The sequence below is a fragment of the Corvus hawaiiensis genome, chromosome 1, assembly GCF_020740725.1.
Source record: "Corvus hawaiiensis isolate bCorHaw1 chromosome 1, bCorHaw1.pri.cur, whole genome shotgun sequence".
Classification (NCBI taxonomy): Eukaryota; Metazoa; Chordata; class Aves; order Passeriformes; family Corvidae; genus Corvus; species Corvus hawaiiensis.
In genome coordinates, this window is record NC_063213.1 from 82697571 (window position 1) to 82724242 (window position 26672).

Here is a 26672-nt window from a genome sequence, read left to right on the forward strand (position 1 = left end):
TTTAAAATAAAAAATAACACCTAGGCAATTATCTGGGAAGATTGCATTGTTTAAAATGTATTTTGATGACTGTGTCTTATAATTTTAATCCTTTTTACTCAAAATTTAGGTAGAAATGAATTACGCAAACTCATTTTCTTTTTAACAGTTTGACTACCTGTTTGTAAAATGTCTGCACTCCCCAAGGTGCATTTCAGGATGTTTTCTATGTTAGAAAACAGCAGAAAGCCTGATCACTCAGTAGTTTTTATTGACTGTGCATTTCTGTCTCTCTTGGTGAATGACTTTTGTCTCAGATTCCCTCGAGTTCATTCAAGTAGCAGAATTACACGGTCCTGTTCAATGTCAACAGGTGCACCCGAATTTTATCTCTTTAAATAATTCATTGTTGTTTGAAACTCTTTTTGTAAACAACATCTGACAGTAGAAGACTGCTCATTTTCTTTTTATTCTTTGCTCAGAAATGTCACTCAATTACACATTTGATTACATAGTTTAAGTATGAATTTATTATTAAGCACATGTCACAAATTCCTCATTCTGCATAATATATTGAGCCAAACAGATGCATATAGTATGTGTTTATGCGTTTTATTTTATTGGAATAAGAAACTAATGTTTGACTGTAGATTAAAGCCTTTTCTTTTACTTTATTGTCTCAAAAACCACAATTTAAGGCATAAAGACTAGGAGAGGATGATCAAATGGATGGCTTGTTTGCTGTGGCTAATGACTTTTAATGGAAGAAGCTTTTTTAAATGGTGGAAAATGATTGATTTAAAATAAAGCCTATTCTTCTCACTTTTTTTTCCTCATAGTCTAAATGCTTCCCCCAAGCTGCTGCAGATGGTCACAGTCTTTTTTCAAATTTTTTTTGTCTTGCATTTCCACAGCATTAGGCTTGATTATTTCTGTTGAATTGCATTAGGGAACCCAACATCAACACTCATTTGCAATATCCAAGTAAGATGATGCAGTATGATAGCTTGCTCTCAAAAGAAGGTCATTATTTTTCCTGTAACCCTTTGTACAGATATGCTATGGCTAGACATTTTAGCAGAAATTCCAACAGCTCCTTTTAGTAAGGGAGGCTGCTGTTGGCAAAGGTTTAATATTATAAGCTTTCACAGTGTATTTAGTTTTTATGTCTTTTTCTGCATTAACATAATTCCATATAGTATTGGATAGAGTTTATATTGTTCATTTAAAGATTAGTATAATCTGTCATTTCACATTGTTTCATTTTGTTTGTTTCATGGAATCATTAAAAAATTAAGCTAGAGGAGACCTATGAGGTCATCTCATTCGTCCATAGAGTCCAAAGGTGGAAGTAACTCTACAACTAAATTATTATTGCCATTAAGTAAAACATCATTTTTCAGTTCTAACTTTCCCTGCTTAAAATGTTTGATTAACTTAATCATAAGCAATTTGCAGGTTCTTTCTCATACGTAAAAGTATTGGCAGTACTGCAGTTTTAGGTTTTTCTGCCTGAACTGTATTTTCATCTAATACACTGAGTGATATACTGATCTCACTTTCTATCTTCCCCTAAGTTATTAGGGGGACACAGAATTCATGTGAGTTTTAATGCTTGGCCAAATCTAAGCTCTTCAGTTCAGCTTTTTTAATAAAAGTTATACTAATGCTAATGCTAATACCAATACTACTAAAAACATAATAATTAAGTAGTCAGGGCTTCTTATAATAACCATTGTTTCAGTGGCACTCTGTTCCCAACCCTTCATAAAATACTAAGAAAACCCCGTACCTTGATGTCTCCCCAGATGTTGCAAATTTAGTCAAGGCAAACAAAACAATTCTGAATTTAGCAACTGAAGAAAGAGAAAAAAAGAAGGTGGTGTTGCCAAGGAGAAAAAGGTAGTATTTTTAGCATAAGGTATTTTTTAAAAAAACAGTGCTTTCAGAATGAGAGATTGAGAGGCATAATGATACGTACAAGAAAAACCCAAAACAAAACAAAACACCCCAAACTTCCCAAAACCCAATGAAAACCCCCAAAAATTCAAGAGGGAAAATATGTTTGTTATACATGGAAAAATATATGAAGTGAGAATGTCAAATGAGAAAAGAAATGTAGAAGCAAACTTATTTTGACCTGTTGAAGTTTTTATATTTTCAAGAGTTGTTGTTAGTATAAGAAGCTCTTGAGTGGGGCTGGTAAATGAAGCATACGTGCTGCTGAAGCAGAGAGTTTTATGTGTTAATTCAAGGAGGAATCTCCCTGAAGAGTAGAACAGTTTTTGTCTTAGGTCATGGTATCACAGGGAACCTAAAAGATGAAGTAGCACTGTTGGTGAAAGGATGAGGAAGAAGCTGAAAATGTAATTTTCAGTTTTATCTTTATGTAATCCCACTCCAAGTGTTGTGTGGAAGTGGTAATGGGAAGCCTACTAACATGCAGGATGTTATTGTCTTGGGTATTGTAAAAAAGGGGTTTGACATGTACTGGATTTCTCCCCCCTTCCCATTTCTCCTTCCTTCATTTTTTTTTTTTCCCAAATTTTGTTTCAGACATCCAGGGTCAATGGTGCAAGGTGTGGTTCTAGACACTGCTGTCACTGTACTCCAGCTGCCTGTACACACATTAGGAGTGGCATTCTGTCATAGCACAGTCTCCAGGAGCCTTAAGGCATCTTGATAGTGGCTTTATACAAGTGCTTAGTGTTCCTTTGCTACTGTCATCTGGTCTCACTTATTCTATTAATGAAAATTTCAACTCAGAAAGGTTTATTTATGCTTATGAGGAACAATATCTGATACTTGGAAGATAATAAAAAGCTATAACTCTTGGGGGTCTTTTTTAATTTTAAGCTTTTGCACTACTTGGCAGTACATACATATTACCTGCCGACATTATACATGCAGATGCAGATTTGGTGTATGCACATTGCCTGTAAGAGTGCAGGAAATGAGCTAATTAAACCTGGTTTTGTTTTTTTTTTTTTTAACAATTATAGTCATTGGTGCACTCCATATGTCTTGTGTATTTAGATCTTTCTATAATGTTAGGTCATGCTTCCATTCTCTGGACACTTGCTTCAGTGCCTTTTTATTTTCCTATACAGGAAACTGTCAGTGGCATAAATCTCTGTAAATTTTCCAGATGATATCCAGGCTGAAGGGCACCTCAAAGGGAATTTATTCCAGCCTCCTACTGAAATACACCTTTGTCCTTCACGTCCCAGAAATTTGCTCCAAGAGAAGTTGTTCCATGATTTTCCCTTGGGCTGAAATGGGGCTGACTGGCTTTGTTATGACTTCACTCAGCTCTTTAGCAGCCTTGGATGATGTGTGCAAGAGATCCTACAGACTTGATGAGTTCTCACAAGTAATCCCTTACTTGATAGCAATTCCTCTCCTCCTTGAACCCTACCTCTTAGTGCAGAGGTCCTGAAGCCTCAGCAGTATCCACTGGCACAATCCCAAGGTGTTTGTGTTTAAACTTTCAGTGTAGCACTGGAAGATCTAGGTAGCTGCTTGCTAGCTCAGAGCTCTGCAAGTCACTGCCCAAGGAAAGGAGGTGGGAGTGCAAAGTGAACTAAAGAACTGTGGGAGTCCCTTTTCAGGAGCAAGGGGGAAAGGCTTTGCTTGTCAGCAGAGGTGCTGCAAGTAGGCGCTACAAAGCAGAATGGAAAGGGGACTTGAAAAAGGTGTGAATGTAGTGTCCATGGCTTGGGAGAGAGGGCAACTTCTTGGTGAGAGTTAAACCAAGGACAGAACTAGTTAATTATGCCCATGGAAGAGAACCCTCTCCACACACAAGGAAGTCTTCTTGTCTCTCTCTGCCAAGTGAGAGAAGAGCTTCCATCTTATTTTCCACACCGTATCCAACTCTCAAGAGGTATCACCTCCCTCTCCTATGAGTGGCTGTGGGTCTTCTGTGTTAGGATGGATAATCACACTGTGAAAGGTCATAATCTGAGGAGTGTGAGGAGTCCTCACACAGAAATGTTTTCTATTCTACAAAGTGTTTCTGCACTGTACAGAGCAGTTACGGCCAAGTGCCCTGGTGCACCTGCCACTAGGCTAAAGGGATTCATTGTATGGCCGTGCACTTCCCAGCTCATGATGATCCATTGACACATCTGGGTCTATGCTTCCTGTGTCACCTGCATTGTGTCCCCAGGATAAATATGTAAGGAATGCATGTAGGAGTAAAACTTCAGTGATGGATGGTGTTGTCTTTTCAGGTTCTCCCTCATGGCAAGCCTGGAAGTTTGGGTTCAAACAACCTGCAGAGCTCAGATCATCCCTTATAAGATGGAGGGTTCAGTGATGTGCTCCTGTCTGAATTAAAGATTAAAGTCATACCTAAAATGCTTTTACTTGTTGGATTATGATTATTATTCCTTGTTTTCAAGAAACTTGACATCACCTTTTTTGGTGTAATGAAGCATTCCTCTCACAGTAGACTGCAGTCATAAGTTACAAACCTGCAGCTGCTGTCATCAGGCTGAACCACTTCCCAAGACACTTTCAGTCCTCTTTTACAGGTTAAAATACATAGATAGTATCATATTGTTGGGGCGTGAAGTCACTTTTCTTTTCCCAAGAGTGGGAAGAGGTAGCCATTAACTGATAGAACAGAAGTTAGTTAAATGTAGAAAATTGTAAGAGGTAATAGTAGCAAAAATTAGTTTAACCAAAGGTGGTTGCAGTAGAAGAAAGTGCAGGTAAAGAAAATAAAGGCTTTCAGAGCAGAAAATGCATGTGGCTGAAGAAGGAACAGCAGAGTTGAAGAAAAAGTTGAGGATTTTCAGTCATTGGCAGTCACTTGGTGTAGTGGAGAAGCCTCCTCATGTTTGCTGTGCTTTACAAACTTTTAGTGGTGCTGAAGTTGCATGTGGCAGTGTCAGCTCTGTAGGAGTTTGGACCTAATTATCCCCACCAAAGTTGTAGAGCACTTTGGTGCAGTACTTCTAGTTGATTTTTCTAAAATCTAATTTGTTCTCAAAACTGCTCTGAGAACTGAGCAAGCACATAGGAAACACAGTGAAGTGAACCAGAAAATTTGGTTTGAGATTACACTGTTTGTCCAAATGGAATTGCTAATGTACTCACAGCCTCTCTCAAAAATGGGTAAAAAACTGGCAAAAAAGCATGTTTTGTTTGTATGCTTGTATTCTACCAAAAGACTGGAGAAATTACCTTTTCCTGTAAATTAAAAAAAAAAAAACAAAACCAAAAAAACAATCCAAAAAACCAAACACCCAACAAGCACAAAACATCTCTGTTTAATTAAGTTTTCCAGGTATCATTCTTCTTAAGTACGTGTTCAAGCATTGGACTTGCAACACCCTTGCTTTTACACTTGCATTCACTGTATTGTTTCCGGCAATTGAGGATGTTTGATGGATTTACTCAGCTTCAAATTACATTTGAATCATAGGCTCAGATCATAATATGCTTGACTAAAAATCTACATTTACATAAACTTGTCTTTCTCAACAGTTTACTGTACAAACATGAGTATTTCTTTGCAAGCTTAAAAGGTTACTTCATTTATATCTGACACTTGAATTTCTCCATTTGTTTAATAAAACAGTGTCAGCTGTGTATAAGCTAGTAATCAAGAGACAAAAAGAATATTTTAAATTGAGATAGTAGTTCAAACCTGTTGAGCCATAGTTAATTCTCCTTGTCTTCTTAACTTCCTATTCTAAGGTAACTTGTTTTGTAATACAATAGAATCAATGCTGCTCGAAACAAAGGCAAAAGAAAAGATGGAATTAAATCAACTTTCTGGCCTTCTTAACCTTGCTCTCCCCCGGTCAATGTAATTTGTTCTTTGTATAAACTAATTAATTGTTTGCAAAGCACTTCTCTGATAAGTGTTAAATAAATGCTTAATATTAATATTACAAGTATATTTCTTTGCAATTCACTCATTTAATTGACCTCTATTTTACTACAGCTTATAATGACAATCAATTAATCCTTTTTCAGCCTTCACTGATCTTCTTTCATCCCACACTGTGTTTTCTAACTGTTTTTCATCTCAAATCCCTTTAGAAGATACGAATAAACGTAAAATTGCTCAAAGTTATTTTAGCTTCCCCCTCCTTTTCTCAAGCTCTCCACAGATTTGGTAGATTTTTACAGTATTTCAGTTACAGAAATTCAAAATAAGCACACTTATTAAGTCATATAGCTTAAATGATGATGATCAACTGAGGTGAAATGCAACAATTTCAATAGTTTATCAGTATATTTGAGAGGAGTGCAAAAAACCCCTCAGGTGTTTTGTTCTTTTCAGTGGTAAAAGGGAATTGAAACAGTCCTAATCCTTTTCATTCATCACATGTAGAATAACTGGTCAGTTCTATATTTTGGATGCAACACTCTACAGCAGAAATAAATTTCTAAGAAATATTTTCATCTCTTTTTGTCATAATTTATTTTTTATTTTTCTTATTGCAGTACTCCTTAAAATGTTGGTTTCATAATATCCATCATGGTAGCCTTAGAAAGACTCTTAGCTTGTTTATGACTTTTTTTTTTTAAACAAAATTTTAACTCCATTTCATGGGGTCCTTTTTCATAGAGTTGTAAAGGTGATTTGCCATGGACTGTTACACTTATTAAAATCTCTTCTCTGTGATACTTTATTTGATGCTTTAGACAACTCATTTTCCAAGATGTTTTCTGCATTTGGTATTTCTAACTCTGCATGTTCCTTGTCAAAGTTATTAACTAGGAGCTGGGTTTGTTTTACTTTTAATGGCAGATTCCCCTGGAATAGGGAAGTGTTTTGTATCAACTATGTGTACTAGAATGGAAATTCCCAATTATGCCATTCTTTTTCTGATTCTTATTCTTGTGAATAATTTGTAACAGTGAAAACCTGCTTGTCCATGGGATGGGATACATCAGAATTCCATCGCACAAAATAAGAGCAGCAATTTGTGAAACTGGCTAAGAGCAAAAATGAGAAAGGCCTATCAAGATGAATGAAAAACACAGAAGAAATTAAAACATCAGTAAGTGTGATAGGTTTTAAGGTTTCTTTAGTCTGTGGTCATATTCCAGAATTACAAGTAGCTCAGAAAATCACAACTAAAAAACCCATCCTGCCACAGCAAATCGTGACCAGAAAAAGGAAGAAAGAGTATTCTTAGAGTTCTCAGATCGTAAGTGTGGAGAGGTGACTTTTTGAGCTTAAGTTAATAATTGAAAGATCCTTTTTGCATCTGATCTGATCTGTTAAATAAAGGTTAATGAAATGATCTCTATAAAATATCAGATTATTATTTATTGCATTGAAATGGATTAAAATATAAGTTAATAAAAATTATATAGGTGCTGTTTCTAAGTAGCCAATTTCATAACAGTGAAAACCATTATAAGGCATATTATCTGGAAGAAATGACTTAAGAAAGAAAGATAAATAATAATTGGGAAGCAATTAATTTTCCAGACAGCTAGAACATAATGCCAGTTAGAAATAAACTGGGATAGAAAAGAGCAGCATCAAGAAAAATGCAATCTGAAGGCAGTTTCCAAGTATATAAATATGTGTATGTGTACACACCCAAATAGATTAAAAGTTCAAGCCATTGGATGTAAATACAATCTGATGGAATCTGAAACATTTAGCAAATAGCTGGTAAGAACTATAAACAGAAGTGTAACAAGGAAAGTTAAGGCAACAAAAGAGTGGTTTTTGAAATATAACAGGAGTTGATATTGCACAGCATATTAACAGTCAAAAAGTTACTTCAGCTAATGGGGGGCTTATTGTTATCAGTATTACTACTACAACGTTCAAAGAGGAAACAGAATCATTGCTGTTTAATTAAGAACTGAAGAAACAAGATGATTATCCTTTTTTTAAAAAATTGAATTCAAATTGCATTAATAAACATGACAGAAATAGTAGAATAGGCTTTCCTAATATACTTGATTTAATATTATCTCTATGCTAAGAAATAAAAATAGAGTGCATTAAATGATTTGAAAACCAGGCTTTTGATGAATTTCAGATGTATCAGGGAAAAGCCTTCAAATGCCTCTAGGTATAGTGGACAGCGAAAAAGCTTTCTCTTTTTTCTGTAAGTTTTTTTGGTAGTGTCCCAGATGACAAAACAAGCTTGTTGCTTTAGATATTTGCAGGTACCTTAAGGATGGATACTACTGTTGGAAAAGGCTTATTATTGGTAAAGGAGCAGTCATGGCTAGCGAATTTACAGATGGGTTAATCAATGTTATCTGTGAAGGGACAAAGAAGAAGTCATGCATGATAGATGGATAGATAGAGATGGATATATAGATATATCTTTGTATCTTGTATACACAAAGATTTCAGACCATACTTAAAAGTAGTCAGCTTTATTGGGGAAATGATTGGAAGTCAGGATGGGACAGTTTCAAGTGTGACTTTAAAGCCAAGCGTGTTACTTAGTTGGAGTGGAGTGATTATTTTAAGAGTATCTTTGTTTTTAATTCAAGTCCTACAGGAGTTTACTACCTAGTTCTTGTGTGTCAACAGTTCAAGAAAGATGCTGATAAACTTGAGAGTATTTACAGAATGAGAATGACCAAAGATCAAGAAAACTTCCTCTGTGGTGAAAGATTCATGGAACTTGATCTGATTTGTTTATCAAGAGGATGATAAACTGGAAAAAAGATACCTGATAACAGGGTTAATCTGTAGTCCACCAGAAGTAAATCATCCAAACTTGGAAATTGAAGCTATGAAAATTCAGACTCAGGTAAAAAATTGTTAATAATAAAAGTATAAACTATTAAAAGAATTTGATAAACTGTTACAAGAATTATCACATATCAAGATTATTCTACTGCGTGTACTGTGTTTTAAAATGAATGCTTAGTTCAGAGAAACCTTGTAAGTTCTTTTGTTTTGGAAGCCAAAGGGGATATAGTTACTTACTACAAAATATTTTCACCAGCCCTTGATAATATATAAATAAGAACTCAAATGTCACTGTTCAAAACAATTTTATTACTCAATTTTATTACTTTTATTAACAATTGTATTAATCCTTCATAAAACAGAAGGATTAGATTCAATGATTTATAGCAGTTCCATTTGTACTTGATATAATCAGTGTTACATCAAGCTAGTACAAACTTTGACGTACCTCAGTGTCCAGACTTCAAACAGCCATAAGCATGTGTGTAGAAAAAGGAATACGAGAGTTATGTATATACTGATGAGAGATCTGTGGCTTATGAGGCACATATTGACTCCAGTGGTGAATCTCTTATGTGGGGAAATGGAAAAAGAAGAGGAGAGGAACGAGAGAGAAAGGACAAACTCCCCCAGTAGGCAGGAGAAGTGCTGGGGGACCCCACACTGTTAAGCTCTCTGCATGCATGTATTGATTGGCCAAATATAAAGCAGGAGCCACAGTCAAAAGAGGAGAAGGAAGGAGTGACCAGTGACAGTTCCTTCCCTTCACCACAAAAACACTGTTAGGGTCTGCAGCAGGTAAAAGGCTGTAGGAATAACACCACAAGAGCAATTGCATAAGAACAGCAGAGAAAATGCTGCCACTGAGGCTCTAAAAAGCACTTCCCTCACAGCTTGAGGAAAGGGATCCAGACCCACAGCTGTGGGGCTCTTAGACCATTCAAAAAGCAAAGCATCAAAAGCACAAAATACCTCTTGGTCTGTGTCATGGACACAAAAGGGATCCAGACCCACAGCTGAGGGGCTCTTAGGCCCTTCAAAAAGCAAAGCATCAAAAGCACAAAATCCCTCTTGGTCTGTGTCATGGACACAAGCATTTAATCTATCTCTAGTCATCTGTAAGCTGCTCTTCCCTTTCTGAAACCCAGTTATGATGTTTTACAGTCATTCAATGCACTGGCTGCTTTTCATCATTGAGTAACACTATATTAGCTGCATTAGTAGTCAGTCATTAAATTTCACCATGTCTTGGTTTGAACATAATAAGATCTATGATTTTTTTCTGCAATACTTTCTTCCAATTTGGACATTGCTGTTTGTTCCTGTTCAACATGTCATTCTCCTTTACTCCTTCTTAAACAGCTGTCCTTTCTACGTACGGAGTGAATTGTTCATTTAATTCTTGAGACATATATTGATAGCCTTTAATTTTGTCCCCAACCTCACTTGATCACACTAAGACCTTCCTTGTTCATTTCTGTAGTTAAAAGTTGTATCCATATTCAGACATTTAAAAATTAAGTGAAATGTGTCTTAATGATTACTGACTAAGGAAGTAAATTTTTTGAAGGATAGAAAAAAATAGAAAGAGAGTGTTAAAACTTAGTGACTTAATTTCATTTTGATTTAAAGCAAAGAACCATGAACAAGAATAAAAGGCATCTTTCTATACTACAATAAATATTTATGCAAGAAGGTGTTTGAAAGATGTGGAATGCCTAAGAGGGAACATTAAAAGGGCAGTTTAAATAATTCTTTAGAACTTCAAATAAACATGAGTGTGTTTTTACATTTTATAAGCTGAATTGGTAATCTTGGCTGAGACAGAAGAGAAAATTTTATCATTTTATTCCACAGCAAATTGTAGAGAAGTGATAAGCCTGGTGTGTAGGGTTTTTTAGTTTGTTGGGGGGTTTTGTATGTGTGGATGTGTGGATACTCACTCAATATAGGGATTTTTTGCTTTTTACATGCATGTTTCAGAAACTGCTGCAGGTATTCAATGAAATCAAAATAAGCCTGTACAAGAAAAACAAATAACCACTGTTGGGTTTTGAGCCAGTGAGTACCTTAGGAATTTTACATTTGAAAGAGAGAAATTATGAGAGGAACAATAAATCTTATTTAAAATGACGTTTGAACTCTTATTTTTACACAGAATCATCTGATATAATCTGATATGAGAGAGTGTTTCTCTCCACGCAAAAAGACTGTAAATCTTTAGAAAGGAGGCAAATCCTTTTAAGAAAGATTGGCTGTCTTTTGCAATCTTCCCTCTTATATGATTACAAAAAAATAAATTTTAATAGAATCTGCACAAGATTTTTTCAGGGTTAGGATGTTTTTTTGGTTGGTTTTGGTTTGTGGTTTTGTTTTGTTTTTTGGGGGGTTTTTTGTTTGTTTGTGATTATTCTGTTTTCTATTCAACAGTTTGTTGGTTTTTTTCTAATCTGGGAGTTTGGATATCTCAAATTCCTCAATAAAAGTAAAAATATGACAAGGAAAGGAATTTAATTTACATTTATAGTAGGCAGTTGGCTTTTTAACACTTTTGACTTCTGTGGAACTGAGGACTGATGCTTGCCATTGAAATCAGAATACAATCCTTTAATCAGGCTGTCCCTAGTGGAGATCCAACTTGGGGTTTTGCCCTAGAACATAAATTCAGTTAGCTCAGCTGTTTATTTGCAGTATACCAACCCAGAAATACAAATGAAAAAGAACCGATCGAAGAAAACACAATGCTGATGGTATGAAGCCTGTGTCATCATATTAAATGGGTAAAGAAGGCGTATCTGGGGGGGGGTGGGGCAGGTATGAAGGTGTCACCAGATATAAACATATGTTAGTTTGTTCCTGAAAAAAGACAAGAAATGAAAGAGTTCATTGCTTTTATATTTTTTTCTTCCCCCAAACAGGGAGATAGAGAATAATACCAAAATGCCTATTTTACCTGCAGGAGTCACATTTCATTATATTCAGGTTAGTTGCCCAGATTCATTTGATTTCGGTATTTAAAGCTGATTTGAAAATAATATAATACTTAATTCTTAAGGATTAGATACTATTATGAGGTTCTTATAGTTCCTTTTTTTCATGTTATGAAATATGAATATAATCATCAACAAATGTAACTACTGGTATTATAAAATCTAGCTTTAACACATATCTTTGGATTGTGTAATGACTTACTCATTGAAACCATCCCATTTTACATTGGTAGTAAAAAAATTCATTCAAGTAGGTAATTACAAGGGTAATAGAAAAATCTGGCAGGAAGCAAAAGCAGAAAAAAGAACAATGGTTTCAAACATTGAACAGTTGGCACAAAAAAAGGTTATTGGTGACAGCTAAATACAGAATAGGGACAAAGACAAGCAACTCTTGTTCACTGTGTTCCCACAAATGATCTCATAAGCACAACAGCTTAGCAGGAGCTTCTCAGTACACACAGCGGGGTCTAGCTGGTACCAAGAATATGCTGCCCAAGGATTGTACGAGGGCATTGTGAGCCTCCTCCGCTTCCCTGTGAGATGTCCTGAGGGAACCCCAAGGTGGGACACTGAGTTAAAGCTTATGGCAGTATTGGATCCTGGATAGCATCCTCTTCCAACAGAATGAAAGAGCTGGAAAGAGTGTTTCGTTGGTTTTAAGTAGATGAAAAGGAAGTAGGAAGTTAAGAGGCAGGAGCCCACAAAAAGAACGGTGCAATGAAAAGAAAGTGAGGGGATTGAGGAGAGAGAGGGGAGAGGATAACATGAGGGGAGAATAAACAAGCTTTGCCATTTGGTCTGGAACTCAACTCCAGTTATGCCAATGAATGTCCTCTCCTGACTCTGTGCTAATCAAAGCTGGCAGATTTCTCTGGCAGTCAGATACTGGGGAGCACAAAAGGCCAGAAGTGCTTCCTCTAATGTAGGGAAATTCCCTCTCAGAAGTGGGAACCAGACATTTTGACAGTATAACCTAAGCTGCAAATGCAATTTCAGTCTCAAATGCAGAATGCTGAACAATCAATACAGTCAAAAGCTACACTGGACATAGAAAATTACTGGCTAAGAGTCAAGTGTGATAAATACATTCATCAGGGACAGCACCTAGAATTTACTACACCAAAAATGGGTTCTGTAAGCAGTAGCAGGAAAATACGTGACCTCTGAAAAACAGACTCTCAAGGAAAGTGGAATGATTTGAGGAAAACTCCATGACATCTGAAAGGTCTGCATTGGAGAGTAAAGAGATATGTAAGTGTTGAGTAATCCATACCTGAAAGTCATACTGAATACCTAAAATATGTGAGAAAGGAACAAAAACAATTGTAGCTTATTATAATTAAGAACACACTGAGAATATTAAAATGCAAAGAAGTAAAGAAAGAGACTGAACACTATTATTTAGTAGTAATGGTGTAGAATTGAAATAAAGAATGAAGTAGAGAGAACCAGTAAACTGGTGATGGCAACCATGAAAAGTAGAATTTCTAATTGGAAGGAGAGGCAAAGAAAAACAGAAGCTAGTCACCACACAAAAAGGCCTAAATGTGTAGTATTATGGCTGAAAATGTGGTATGAGATGCTTTGTTCCTTATGGAGGATAAATATGGATGTACTGCAAGTGAGAGGGGTTTTGAGAGGCAAGAGGCTAAAATCATAGAAGAAAAAGTCACACAGTGAAAGAGAAAACTAGAATTATTTGTGTTTATAATACAAACTAGATGTGTTGCGAGGGTTTGCCTTTCCATAGGAACTCTCTCTCTTCTCTGTAAGATCAGTGGTCTTGCTTTTGTTCATTGCTTATCCTACCTTCTCTGCTTGTGTGCAGTTATATGCTAATGTGCTCCTCCGTCAGGTGGGAGGTGTGTCAAGGTAGGTTTCCTACCCTGAAATTGTTGCTAGAAACAGCTAAAAATAGTTCGCAGTCCCGTATAATTGTAGTGAAATGCAGCTCAGGAGAAAAGTTTCAAAAATCTCAGGCACTGAGAGGTTCTTTTCCATTCTAACACTAACTCAAATAGCCTTGGCTGCTTAAAAAGTGCATGTGGAGAAATTCTGTCTCTGAGGGCTTGGGTATTTATCAAAAACATAGGTCAGCTTACTTACTACCTGAAACTAGATGGCGCTGGCAAAATAGGCAAGAAACAGGTACAGGAATTCTGTGCAGAGACCTGAGATGCAGTACAGTGAGAATAGATACAGCCTTTATTAAATATATGCATTATCTGCAAAGTATCTAATGTTAAAAAAACCCCTGAGCTCAACTCTCACTTGCTGCTATGAAGATTAATTAAATTTTCAATACAATTCTTGAGGTTTCTTAGATGGCACAACAGTTGTCTGAAGGGAGAGTAAAACGAAGAAACAATATCCCAAAGCCCCTATTTTGAGAAAGATGTGGCAGAATAACACCTAGTAAAACAGTTTGATAAAGGATATCCAGAATGAATTCAGGCAGAAGAGGTCATGCTGAGCTAATCTGTTTGAGTTCTTTGAAGATACTAGTGGTAAGAAAGATAAGGAAAATTTAGAGGATGTAGCATCCTTACATATCAAAAAGAATTTGACAGGCTTTCACATCAGAGATAAATGCCTACAGAAGAAACTGGAGTAGGAAGTAAATGAAGATGCTGGAAAAATATTATTTGAAAGTGAGGAGCTTTGTGAATTTCAGAGAAGTTGAATGACATTCTCCTGGTTATTCTGCTTCATGAATTTTAGACAATAGGACCAAATATGATATTGTTAATTTTTTAAATGATTGCAGAAAGAGAGCAGAAGTGATGTAGGGTTATTAAATCAGTTGCTCAAAACTTGAGTAATTAGGATTAAGATTTGTCAGGAAACTATTTATGTTCACTCTCAGAAAGTCTCCTGTTACATGATCACAGCACAATTTTCCGCAGCATTTGCCTTCTTTAATGTATAAGGGTTTAATATTCACTTGGTTATTCAGTAATTTGTTTTGCCTTCTTTCAGCCTTGGGTCCTATTAATTATTACCATTTGTCTTGTGATTTAAGATGGATTTTTTTAAATTCCTCCTTGGCTTTTCCATGATAATTTCTAATAGCACAGACTGTACTACAGTGGAAGAATATAGATTCTGTCTTTGAGTGATGGGGAACTGAGGCACTGAGCAATTACAGACAAAGGTGTCTACTTATTTTGCATTGTCATTCTACATGGTCATGGTCTTTTATTGTACTTAATTTATACAGCATTCTGTTTCAATGGATAATGTGGTACAGTTTTTGAAGTGCATAGTATTAAAATTCTAAAGTTAGAAAGAGCCAGAAAATCATTGCTGATAGCAAGCTTTTTTGCATGTTGAGGAGAGAGGAAATGGTAACATTGGGTTTTATAAAGTCAATGACACATTTTCTGATTACTGTTTCTCCTGTTATTCCTGCATATTTTGCATAAGTGGTCCCATGGTAATGTGATGTAATCGCTTTCAGTTTCTATAATAAGGATGTGCTACTGTTTCTTATTTCCAAAGAAAAACTTGTTGGGTATTACACCATCATCTTAATCTCTGAAGTTCAGGCCTGTCAGGAAGAGAGCAGTATTTTTCGCATTATTATGTTGGTTAAAATCTTTTTGGTTTACTCAATTGAAATCTTGTATCTTCCTTGTCATTGTCCCTTATAATAAGTCTGCAGGCTTTGTCTTATTGGAGTGCAACATCTGGAAGAAAAAGAATCTCATGTCTTCAAAGTGAATCTGGTAAACTCGAACTGTGATTTTAATTGAAGCCCTTGGAACTTAGAGAATAAAAGTATGGTATCACACTGCTGTTGTTATGTCAGCACAGGATGAGCAGGAGATACAAACGTGTAAACCACAGTAGGTTTTTTTAGTTCTTTAGAAGCTTCATTTCATGTGATTGTAACTTGTGGTTAACATTGGGTTTGGCAGTATAAATAAAGAGATCACTTCTCCTTCAAGCTTCAGAGATTGAATCATGGATACTTATTCCTTGACTGTCACCTAATTATGTCTTTTGTTGTAAAATCTTTATTTGTCCAATTTAAATTGTGTTTTTGGGTGAGTTCTGTCATGAGAGAGATTGTTCCCTGCAAAATATAATTTTGATGCAATATATAACAGGCTAAACGAGGCATGTTTTCACTTTTGTGTCATATATATCACCTGACTTATTTAATGCAGGAACTGAATTAATAAATAAAGGAATCACAAGCCATAAATCATTATTTTCTGGAAAGAAAGTTTCTGTGGGAAACACACAACTACTCAGATATATGTTAAATTATGACTGCTTATATTTACTGTATTACCTTGCTTTGAGGCACATTTGCTATGGATTTTTCCCTGGGGCAACAAAACAGTCTTAAAATTACAAATTGGCAACAATGAATAGACAGAGAACAATGTATTTCTGAAATAGACATGAATCAGAGGTGTCAATTGAATGTATTTGAAAAAAAGAAAAACAGATGTAAGGTCATATTGTGAGGAAGAAATAGCAACTTGAAAGCCTTGAACATGCTGTAGTTACTGAATCTACAAAATGTATTGTGTTTACTTCTTTATATTAGTCTCAAAACCTTAAGGTGACCGTCATGCCTGGGTTCTGGAAGCTGAGTCATCAAGAGATCATCTTAGGGGCTTGGACAGTTTGACTGTTTCTAAGTTTCTTTAATGTTGAGTTCTGTGCTATCACATAAGTAATGCTAGTATTTTATAGTGATAAAACTCCATGAATGAAAATTGTCAGTCAGATCATCATTTTGATGATCAGGCTTGACTGAAGCTTTTTTCAATCAAAAGATGGTGCTGTTAAATAAGCATTTGTGTTGTAATCATCCAGCTTGAGTCATTACAAGTCTATTTCAAGAATTAGCTGAGTAACAAGTTTTAGCTAACAGATTTTGGGATTTGGTTTGGATTGTTGGTTTTGTTTATCACAAAATGGACAAGGAATAAAAGGGAAAGAAGGAGGGAGGGAGGTAAGAAGGAAAAGAAGGAAGGAGGGAAAGGAACAGAGAAAGAGAAAAGAAGGGGAAAGAGAGAGAGGGAAAGGAACTGGAATAATCAGAAGCCTTGGGTCAGTCACTGGTGTTCAGTTTCAGTTTTGGAGTGCTTTCATTCAGATGGTATTTAATTTACTCTTTCACACTTTTGTCACATCTTTAAAAAATGATTTTGTCTTACTGAAAAAGATGTATATAAAAAACAATCATTTCCTTTCACTGTCATTTTTCCTCAGTAAAAACAAGAGGATATCTTTGCAGATTTCAGACTGCACCTCTGTGCACTGACTCGTGTGAAATGACTGTCATATCCTATATTCATTCTGGTTTGTACTTGACAATTTATTCAGGTTGTTAAATTTCTGGAATTCATTGCTAGGCTTCTGGTTCTTCATATTATCACAGGACAAAAGGAATGACCTTTATGGGTGATTTCATTTTATTGTTGTTTTCTACATGGGTTGATGATGGCAGCCCATGGGGATGAGACACTAAAGCTTAAACAGTAAAGCTCTCTTCAAGGATGAAGCAGTAAAAAGTGAGGGTATTTTCCCTTTCTTTATGAATAAGAAAAATGGTTAGACTTGATGAGTTTTAGCAATGAAGTTGTGAGCTGGAAAACTTCAGTCAGGTGAGAGGGCCTCTTCTCCAGTCAATTTTTGGAGACTGCTTGATGGAATATGTCTATTTAAATAGAAGCACAGAGTTTAGAAGGAAGATTTTATTGAGTATGTCATCTTTGTGTTATAGAAGAAACTCTTGAAATTTAGAAGACAATTTGCCTTTAGGGAGCCTTTGGAAAATAAGAGGATTTTTATTGTTTAATAGAGAAAGTCTTTAGGAATATTAGAAAGGAAGATGACTTTTTCATCAGTACCAATTTTGATTTTAGAAAATTATTAGCTCAGTAATTGCTTGAAGCAAGAAACCAAATTATTTTGCTGCATTTCAGAAAAATGTAATCACAGTATTTATTTCCAAATATGTTTTTTAGAAAAGAGTTTGATTGAACTTTATTACTATCACTGCCAAGGGAGAACCAAAAATAAGATTGGTATGAACAGGTAGAGCTGTTACTGACCCCATGCTTAAAAAACCTGAAGAAATAAAAAGGCTGGAGGACTACACAACACCCAGTTGGCTTCAGCATCATTCCAGGGTACACACAGAAATGGGAAAGACTGACCAGATCTAACCAGACAATTAAAACTTCCCACAACAGTAGTTAACTGGACAAATGTGCATTATTTTTTTTTTTCCCATTAATTGAACAGAAAACATTTTGAGGCCAAAATTTCTATCCTTCGTTAGGTAATAAATATATTGTAAAAAACCTTCATCTGTGAAGGACCTACAGTCATATGTGCCTTGTAGACAGAAATTAAATTGTAGAATCATAATTTAATTTCAGTTTGAAGAGACTCTAAAGATCATACAGTCCAACGCCCCTGCCATGGGCAGGGACACGTTTCAATGGACCAGACTGCTCAAAGCCCCATCCAACCTGGCCTTGAACTTCCAGGGACAGGGCATCTACAGTCTCTCTGTTCCATAGAACATATTTTATGTTCTCATCATAAAAAAAAATGTTCCTTTTATCAGATCTAAATTTACCCTCTTTCAATTTAAAGCTTTCGCCCTTTGTCCTGTCATTACAGGCCTAGGCAAAAAGCTTCTCTCTATCTTGCCTATAAGCCTCTTTTACATAGTGAAGGGAAGTGGACCTCTGGGCTAGTAGGAGGCAGTAGGATGACAGTGGCTCAAAAAAGTGGAACCAGCCTGGATATGAGTGGTTGCTGAAGTTAGCAGACATTGATGCACAGCTCAAATGTGCAAGAGGTCATTCAGAAGTAACAAGCAGAACCAGTAGTACAAGCTTGCAAGCCCATGGTAGTCACCTGAATAGAAGTTGCAAATGTGTACTGCTTCAGCGGAGCTAAAGACTCTGGCTGGTAATCACACAGCAGTGCTCTAGCAGAGGCTCTAGCAGAGGCCCTGGTCAGCTTCCCCAACAGATAACCCCTATTTAGTTCCATGTCCTTGCAATCCATTGTTATTTGAGCACCAAGGATGTTCAATAAAATTATATCCATGTAACCTTCTCTTCAAAACTTCTACTCTTTGTTGGAAATGTGTTGTGCAAGAACATTGCCAGCATTTAAATAAGGAGAGTTTTCTGTTTACTTCAGCCTCTGTAGATACTTAAATAACTGATTTTTATTTACGTGGAAAAGCTTTGGCAGCTGCTGAATATCAAAATGACTGGAACCAGTGATTTTTTTTCAGTAGTCAGGAAGAAATAGCTTGTTGCAGTAATTTTCCATGCGTAGAGTGATTCTTGCAACCAAGGCCAGTATTTCAAAAATTTGTCAAAATTTACCTTACTGCTTGCCTTGTCATAGGGCTTGTGTGATGGGAATCAGTTTAGCATGTTTTATTTTAAGAATGTTGATCTATTTTTATCTGGTTTTTCAAATGTATGGAGTTTATTGGCAAAAAGTGAGAAATGCACCAGCAATCCAGGGAACTTGAGAGTTTCCCTGCTGAGCTTAATATAAGAGCAGTTCTCACTCCACAGGGGCACTCTATTTTCTGCTAGCTAATGTCCACATGGTGGGCTTATTTTCATTTAGTAAAGAAGATGTTTTTTGAAATCTGCTCCAGAGCCCATTAACAATTGCAGGAAAGCTTTGGAGCTCGAACCAGATGTAAAACATTTACTTAACTGCTTTCTTGACTCTGAGCCTTACATGCTATCCCTGAAAATCTGGATTCTAAGTTTACACCTGCAGGTGTTACAAGTGGAGGTTGCAATAATACCTAAAAATAAATTAGTGTAATTATAAACAAGTCACACCTGTTACAGGAGCAAGGAGCAAAGACAGGGTTGCTTTGGACCATCCACTGCAATACTGGGTAATCTTACATGAAGAGCCACTGCAAGACTTTTAAAATTTAGCAGTCTCGGGCTGCAATGTAGAACTTCTGTGACATGTCTCACATTAATGAACAGGTACCTGTCAGTCACAAAGACTTTTTTTCCCGGTCAGTAAGAAATAATTTCAAATTTTACGTAACAGTATTTATATTCCTGGGGAATTTGTTTAATTGGAATATCTTGTGAAAATGAAATAGGAAATTTCCTCCTTAAATGCCTTTTTAAAACACCTTTAGTATTACATAATAGTGATTTTAAGTTTGATACTTTGTTGGCCTTGAGCCATAAATTTCACTAGTTCTTACCTGAAATAGTATTCCCTCATGGTTATATTTTGACTTCTTTTAATTAAAAAAGAAAAAAAAAAAGAAAGAAATAGAATCTCTATTTTTCTTTCGCTGTTTCCCTAAAAACGCTCCAGCATGGGTTGGGAGGGCTCACCTTCCTGGTGGGAGAAAGCTGTAAGATGTAAAGTCACAAGATATCTTCATGTAAAAAGTCTTTCACAGATCCCTTTCAGTTAGAATTATCTCAGCTGTTGCTTGTATTTATAAAATACATGTTTCTCAAATACAAATCTAGTGATTTTTTTCTTACACAAGATCACATAAAGTGTGGGAGCATGCCAGTAATTAACTTGGAGAGGGATAATATTAGTGAATAGTGTTTTCAAAAACATATTTTCTAATTTAATTTAAAAAGTAATTGTATCATAAAAGGTATTTCAAAAGCCTGGGGAACCAGTGCCATGTTTGTTGCTTTCTTGGTACATATGATCCACTTCTAAAGTGGTGGAACTTAAAACGTCATGCTTGAAATGTCTTCCAGTCTGTTGAGAAGCAGTTTCTCACCTCATGACAGGCCACTCTATTGTCTAAAACTCATTTGGATTCCCAGTAATGGCAACAGACAGTATTCTTGGTGTGTTAATCATTGAGATGCCAAGTCAGAATACAATTAGAAGTAGTTTAACATACACTTAAATCCCAATAAAGCCAATTGAAACCAGCTATGTGTTTAAATGCTTTCCTGCAATGAGGACTAAAGGAATAGAGGCAGACCATCTGGATGCTTGCAAAGTTTCTCTGATCTGAACAAAACATCCCAAAAGCAACTTAAATTCTTCCCTTCTCTGCAGTTCAGCTACGAGGCTCAGCAGTACAAACCCAAGTCCAGACGTAACGAGCATTTATTTACCTTTATTTCCCTAGCAGTGTAGAACGTAGTGTAGAACGTGGAGAGTGGCTTCCTGGCTAGCAGCTTGTGGTTTTGTTCTAATAATTATATGCTGCACCTCTTGCCATCTTATAGCAAGGATAACTGATAACTTTACTGGTGTAAGAAGTGGTCAAAGTGTTGCTGGTCTAAGAAAGTCATTTCAAGAAAGATAATGCATCAGTACAGTCTGTTGTCTTTCTCAGGTTTTGTGGGGCTGTTCAGATGCATTTGCTAAGTAAACTGACCACAGCAAGGGGGAATAAATCTGTGTAGGGGGGTTCTTATTTCAGATGCTGAGAAACTGCAGTATTTCAACTGTGACAACTGACAAGTTGAACTCATTTTTGTACATTGGTAACATACATGTACTTGTGTGAAATAATACACAAGCTAATGTGTAATCTGGAAAGCTCATACATCAGGATAGGATTCAGCATTTTCTGAGTTATTTAGGGCTTTCTACCTTACAAGAGAATGGCAAAAATAATACTCTGTCACCCAATATTTGGTGAAGTATTTCCATGATTTTAGAGTTTCAATATCCCAAGCTGCAACCTAACACTGAATGATAGGCTTTTTAAACAGAACCTCTTATATATTGATTGTACATTAGAAATAGTGAATACCGACCATCTTTTCCAAAGGAGAAAGATGTAGATGCTTGAGTGAAAAATACTTTGCAAGTGCTGAAACTGAACTAAGATTCCTACTTTTCCCTCTCAGCTTCGAAGATAATGCTCAAAGAACAGTAATTACTTGTGATTATGCCTTTTTGGTTTCCCCCTCAGTTGCAGGCTGTATCTTGGCCCTCAGTTGGAATTCACCAGTCCAGCAGCCTCCCACTTCAGTCAGCATAGTGATGCCAGTTCTTGAGTCGCTGATAGGGGTTAATTTGAGCTAATGTATTTTATGCATTTTAAGAATACCTGATCTGTTTGAAATGTGGCACAAGTGAAACTTCTTTGCTTTCTGATCACTTGCTAATTGAGTGTCCTTGCAGTTCTCTACCTGAGTGCTTCAAATGTAATGAATGAATATTAATGAAAACCTCTAATGAATTTAGATTATGGAATATGTTTGATCATTAGATTTTATCTTTGAAAAAATTCAGTTAGAAGAATGAGAAAGAATTCTGTGCTGAAACTTGATCCCAAATTTATGCATATTAGGTTTGCTTCTTATTATGCTAGAAGGTCATTAGGTTTCACAGAACATGTATTCTGCAGTAAAACTGTGTTTTTGTAAAGGTTTTACTCAAAAGTGTCAATGAAGTTCTTTTCCACTTAAAATTAATTTTATTGCTCTTGTTACTGTTCAGCTGCAATTGATTTTTAAAGAAAAAAACCCAATGAATTTCTAACCATATTAAAAAAGGTGGTTGATAATTTATATGGTAAATGAACTGGCTCCTCACAAAAGGAAATGAAAATGCTGACTTTGTGCCAATTCCTACCATCTTTATTCACAGTGTCTTATACTTTATTCCACATGAAAGCCCTAGCTGAGAGAGTTGGACTACTTGCCTAGAAAAGCAATTACCTTGATAAATGAAGATGACAGAGTCTTTTCTTAAATAAACATGAATAATCCTTCCACCCATTCAGAAAGCTGAACATACAGGTGCCATCTTATCCTGGCATAACAGTTCATTAAAAAACCCCAACCTTTTCATTCCCCATTTCAAAGGGCTGGATTAAGCTACAGTTATTTCCATATTTCTTGCTCTTTATTCCTGGTTTTGATTCATAGGTAAGTAATAGTTATTACAGCAATTCAGGATGAACTTTCTAATTTTTGCATAAATGGATCAGTAAAATAGTCTTTTCAAATAAGATAAGCCTTTGCAAATACTGTTGCAATTAAAGTTTCATGAAACCAGCAGGACTTTTTTTGGATAATCTCACTGCAGACATTTTGTTCCAACAAAAAATAATACTCATATTTGATACAGTGAAAGAAACTAGGTAAACCCAAAATAGGTTACATTCTAGGTGAAGTGGTACTTTACGTGTATCCTGTTTCTGGTTTTTCAAAATCTGTCAGACTTCCATATTCTATTAATCAGGTTATTTCCACTGTCTTTCATTGATTCATCTCTTGATTTAATTATTAATGAAGGTTTTCCTATTACAGAAAAGAGCATCCAAAGCACTTATTCTTCCAACCCTATGGTATTTTTTACTTCTGGTTTTCTCCTAGAGGAAAGAGAAAGATTAAATGGCAAGATTTAGCCCCTCATATGTTTGTATATGACAAAAGAGACAAGCCAAATTTTCCAGAGTTTCCAAATTACTTTTTCTTTTCTCCATATTGTAATATATTGTCTTTAGATAACAGGATTGCCTTGCCAGAATCTACTTGGCCAATTCATACTGGAGCAATTAAATTAAAAACAAACAAACCAACCTAAAAATTAGGTTTGTTTCTTAACTAGAACTGACTGACTCATAAAGATTCCAAAAATGCAGAATGGGTGTCCAGTTTCTGTCACTGTTGGCCAGCCTTTGTGCAGTCTGGCATGATAGAGCATGTTCTTTGTGACTCTTGTCATCTGCCAGGGCCTAGGTGGCCTCTGCATGCTGAAGCCTCCCCCTGTAGCAGCTACAAGTCTCCATCTAAGCATATGGTGTTCACTCCAGTGAGAAGGGATGCTGACAGAGATGCCACTGAAGAGCTGTCCATGCAGAAATGAACCTTGTAGTCTTATGCCTCTGGCCAGGAAAAACCCCAACCCAGTGCCTACCCTGTTATTTGCACCCAGCTGTGGATTGTTCCAAGTCCCATTAGGCAGTCTTCCTAGGCAGTTCTTTAAATGTCTCCTCCAGAAACGTATTCCCCTTCAGAGGCTGTAGTCAGCTGCTGTATCCTGGTCCCTATTAAGAACTTGGCTCAACAGCCAAGGTGCTGTGGGGAGCAGAATTTATGCCAGGAATTCTCTTCAAATTAAAACCACTAATCAGACTAATGGTTTTTTCTGTTTTGCACAAGATTTCAAGTCTTGTTTTGGCTAAATAGACCAAAAGCAGACATTACAGGAGCTGGTGGTGAATTCTCCATCATCCCTCCCACTCTGAAATCCAGTTTTGGGTTTGACAATAAGAGGTCACAGGCTTGATGCTGACCTGACAGTGTCTCAGGACATGTCTGGCCCTGCCTTGGTGAGATATCAGGGGCAGCCCTTGGGATATCAGGGGCAGCAGTTGTCTGGCGGCCACATGCCTGTGGCTTCCCTGCTGTGGTCTCTCTTTGGGAAGACCCAGGGCAGGGGGCTGTAGTCACTGCAGGACAAACAGACAGTGGGTGGGGAGGGCAGAGCGCAGCTGCCTGACTTTGCCTGGGAAGCATGCAGAAGGAGGCAGGCTGTTGTAAGAACATTTATGATAGACACAAGCAGATTCCAAGACCTAGGAAGAAGAGATCCTCACTGTGAACACTGTATGGCTCTCAGCAAGTACCTCAGGATGCCCACAACTTGAGGTTTTTTTTCCCCCATTCATCCTTAAGAAGACTGAACCCTTAGGATGCAGAGGAGCGTTGAATGGGGGAGCACAGCCCCAGCGAAAAACAGTAGGTTTTCTTTAGACTTTAGACCACTAAATAGACTAACAACGTTTTGAGTGTAACTCCCACACTGCAGCATGACCAGCTGGAGCAGCTAGGGACATGGATGGTGGCATCCAGTTCAGATAAAGAAGGGTTGTCACTAATGCAACCTGGGTTTGCCTGTCAGGACCCCTCTCAACTGGACAGTGATAAACTTGCAGCCTGTTCAATATCCCCTACTCCTCCCAGTTGTATTGAGTCAATACTGCAACTTTGCCGTAAGATGTGGTGGTTTTGCCTTGGCACTTTGGGCTGTCCTTTTTTGGATACGTTAAGAGATTCAAAACTCTCTGCCATATTCTGAAGGACAGCATCCAAGCTGTATTTAGATGGTAACAAAAAATGCCACTACACATTTTACACAATGTGGCAGTCTGTTATCTGTAACAAAATGGATTTTAAATGTACCACAAAATGGATCCAAAAATTCTAGTTTTTTCTCAGATAGCTAATGTGATTTGTCACATATCTCTTCTCCTAGCTTTAGCCTATACAACAGCCCCAAATTCTTGCTGTTTAAAGTTTGTCTGAGCATTTATTTAGATGAGCATTTGGAACTAGTTAGTGAAGTAGTTTCTCTCATAGCTATCATGATACTACCATGACTAAAACACTGTCTCCCCTTCCTTTCTTTTACTTCTATGTCCTGTTGTCTTGAGGCTAAATTTCAGTGATGAGTAGCCACAGTTGCTCTAAATTAAAGCAGTTCCAGCAGAAATGTGATCTGTGTGCCAGCATTCCTATAGTAGTTTGTTTTCTGTCCTCAAAATATGATTTCAAGTACCCTGTACATACGTTGGGTAGGGGGACATGACATGACATCTATTCAGGAGGAAACTGTGCTTCATCGAGTTAGCATCTTTGTTGATTATGAGCTCCGTTTAGTAATTATTTTCCAAGAGCTACTTTATCGTTGCTTGGAATTCTTCCTGAGTTAATCTGCTGAAAAAAGTTGTTCTAATTGCTTTAACATTTCAGTGATTTGTGTAATAAATCCACTTTAGCAGTTCATTCAAATTTATAATTACTACCACTTCAACCAATGTTACCTATTTTGTGCATTTACAATGAGGAAATGCAATAGGTATTGATAATAGTGTTAACCCTTACAGCATGTTTGAACTGTAATCAACTATAGATGAAAAGTTGTTTGTTAGAATATTTTAACTAGGGTCATCCCCTGGAATGAAAAATTTTCCCTTGAATTAAAATGTACCTGTTAAACAGGACGTACTTTTTATAGTTTAGTATGACAGAAATAATCCATAATATTTCCAAAGCTAATTTTCTTGTCAAAAATGTAATTGACTTCAATGGATTTAATTCCTTTCTGAAGTAGGATTGGAACTTGGGTAAGAGCAGTCTTTGCTGTTTATTGCTGATGCATTTGTCCAAGTCCCATATAAGCTGGTATGGTTTCCACCTTAGCAAAATAGTCAGATGAGAGAACCATGAGCTCCAGCATTTAGTATTTTTTTGTGTTTGTTTGCTTGTTTGTTGTGAAGTTTATCTTCTCTCTACCCTCATGCAAGACTTCTGTCTAAAAATCAGTCTTAGAGTTTAGCTTTATGACCAGATTTTATTTATCCTGTGGTATCCCACTCTTGGGAAATGAGATACACATTACCCTTTATAGTGGTGTAAATAGGGAGTTTCTTGTATGTAAGAGCCTCAAAAAACAAAGGTAGGTTAGTGTATGTTTCAACAGCAAGTATTTCAGCTAAGGAATAAGAAATAATAAGAAAAATGTAAACCTTAATGTTGGTAGCATGACCACATAATACAGGGATATGATAATCAGCAGAGGTTTTGAACATAATGTTTTCTGTAAAGTTAGGTGATTTATTTCAATAGGAAATAGATTGTTCTGTTAATAATTACAAACAACTTTACTCTCAGCTTCTGTCCACATAGCACTGAATGTCTGAAATTCTGCCTGCTGAAAGACAAGCAAATAAACAACTGCTCCTTACCAGGAGAAAAATAAGAAAGTGCTTTACCCTTTCAGCTTTGCATTTCCTAGCAACCACGTCTTCAAGTTATATTTTGTCCATAAAAAAGCACATAAACTAAGCTTCACGCTTGTCCTAGCCTAATTCAGTCTCTCTCTCTCCTCCCTTCCTCCCTTCCTCCCTCCCTTCCTTCCTTCCGTCCGTCCATCCGTCCGTCCTTCCTTCCTATTATGGAACTGTGTCCTGGTGAGTTTAACTCTGGCAAAAGATTTGGAGCAAGTTTTATGAGAGAGAA

At 36.5% G+C, this 26672-nt stretch overlaps 1 protein-coding gene across 10 annotated transcripts in view; it reads left to right on the forward strand.

Annotated features, from left to right (window-relative positions):
* Nucleotides 1–26672, forward strand: part of CTNND2 (catenin delta 2) — a 669045-nt gene that overhangs the window by 164162 nt on the left and 478211 nt on the right. The window contains exon 1 of one of the 10 annotated variants that reach the window (XM_048311824.1): nucleotides 11597–11659. The exons of the other annotated variants lie outside the window; for them this stretch is intronic. Coding sequence (XP_048167781.1) covers nucleotides 11618–11659 — 42 coding nt within the window. The 5' untranslated portion in view covers nucleotides 11597–11617. Of the gene's footprint in view, nucleotides 1–11596; nucleotides 11660–26672 lie in introns of those variants that run through there. 10 annotated transcript variants of the gene reach the window in all.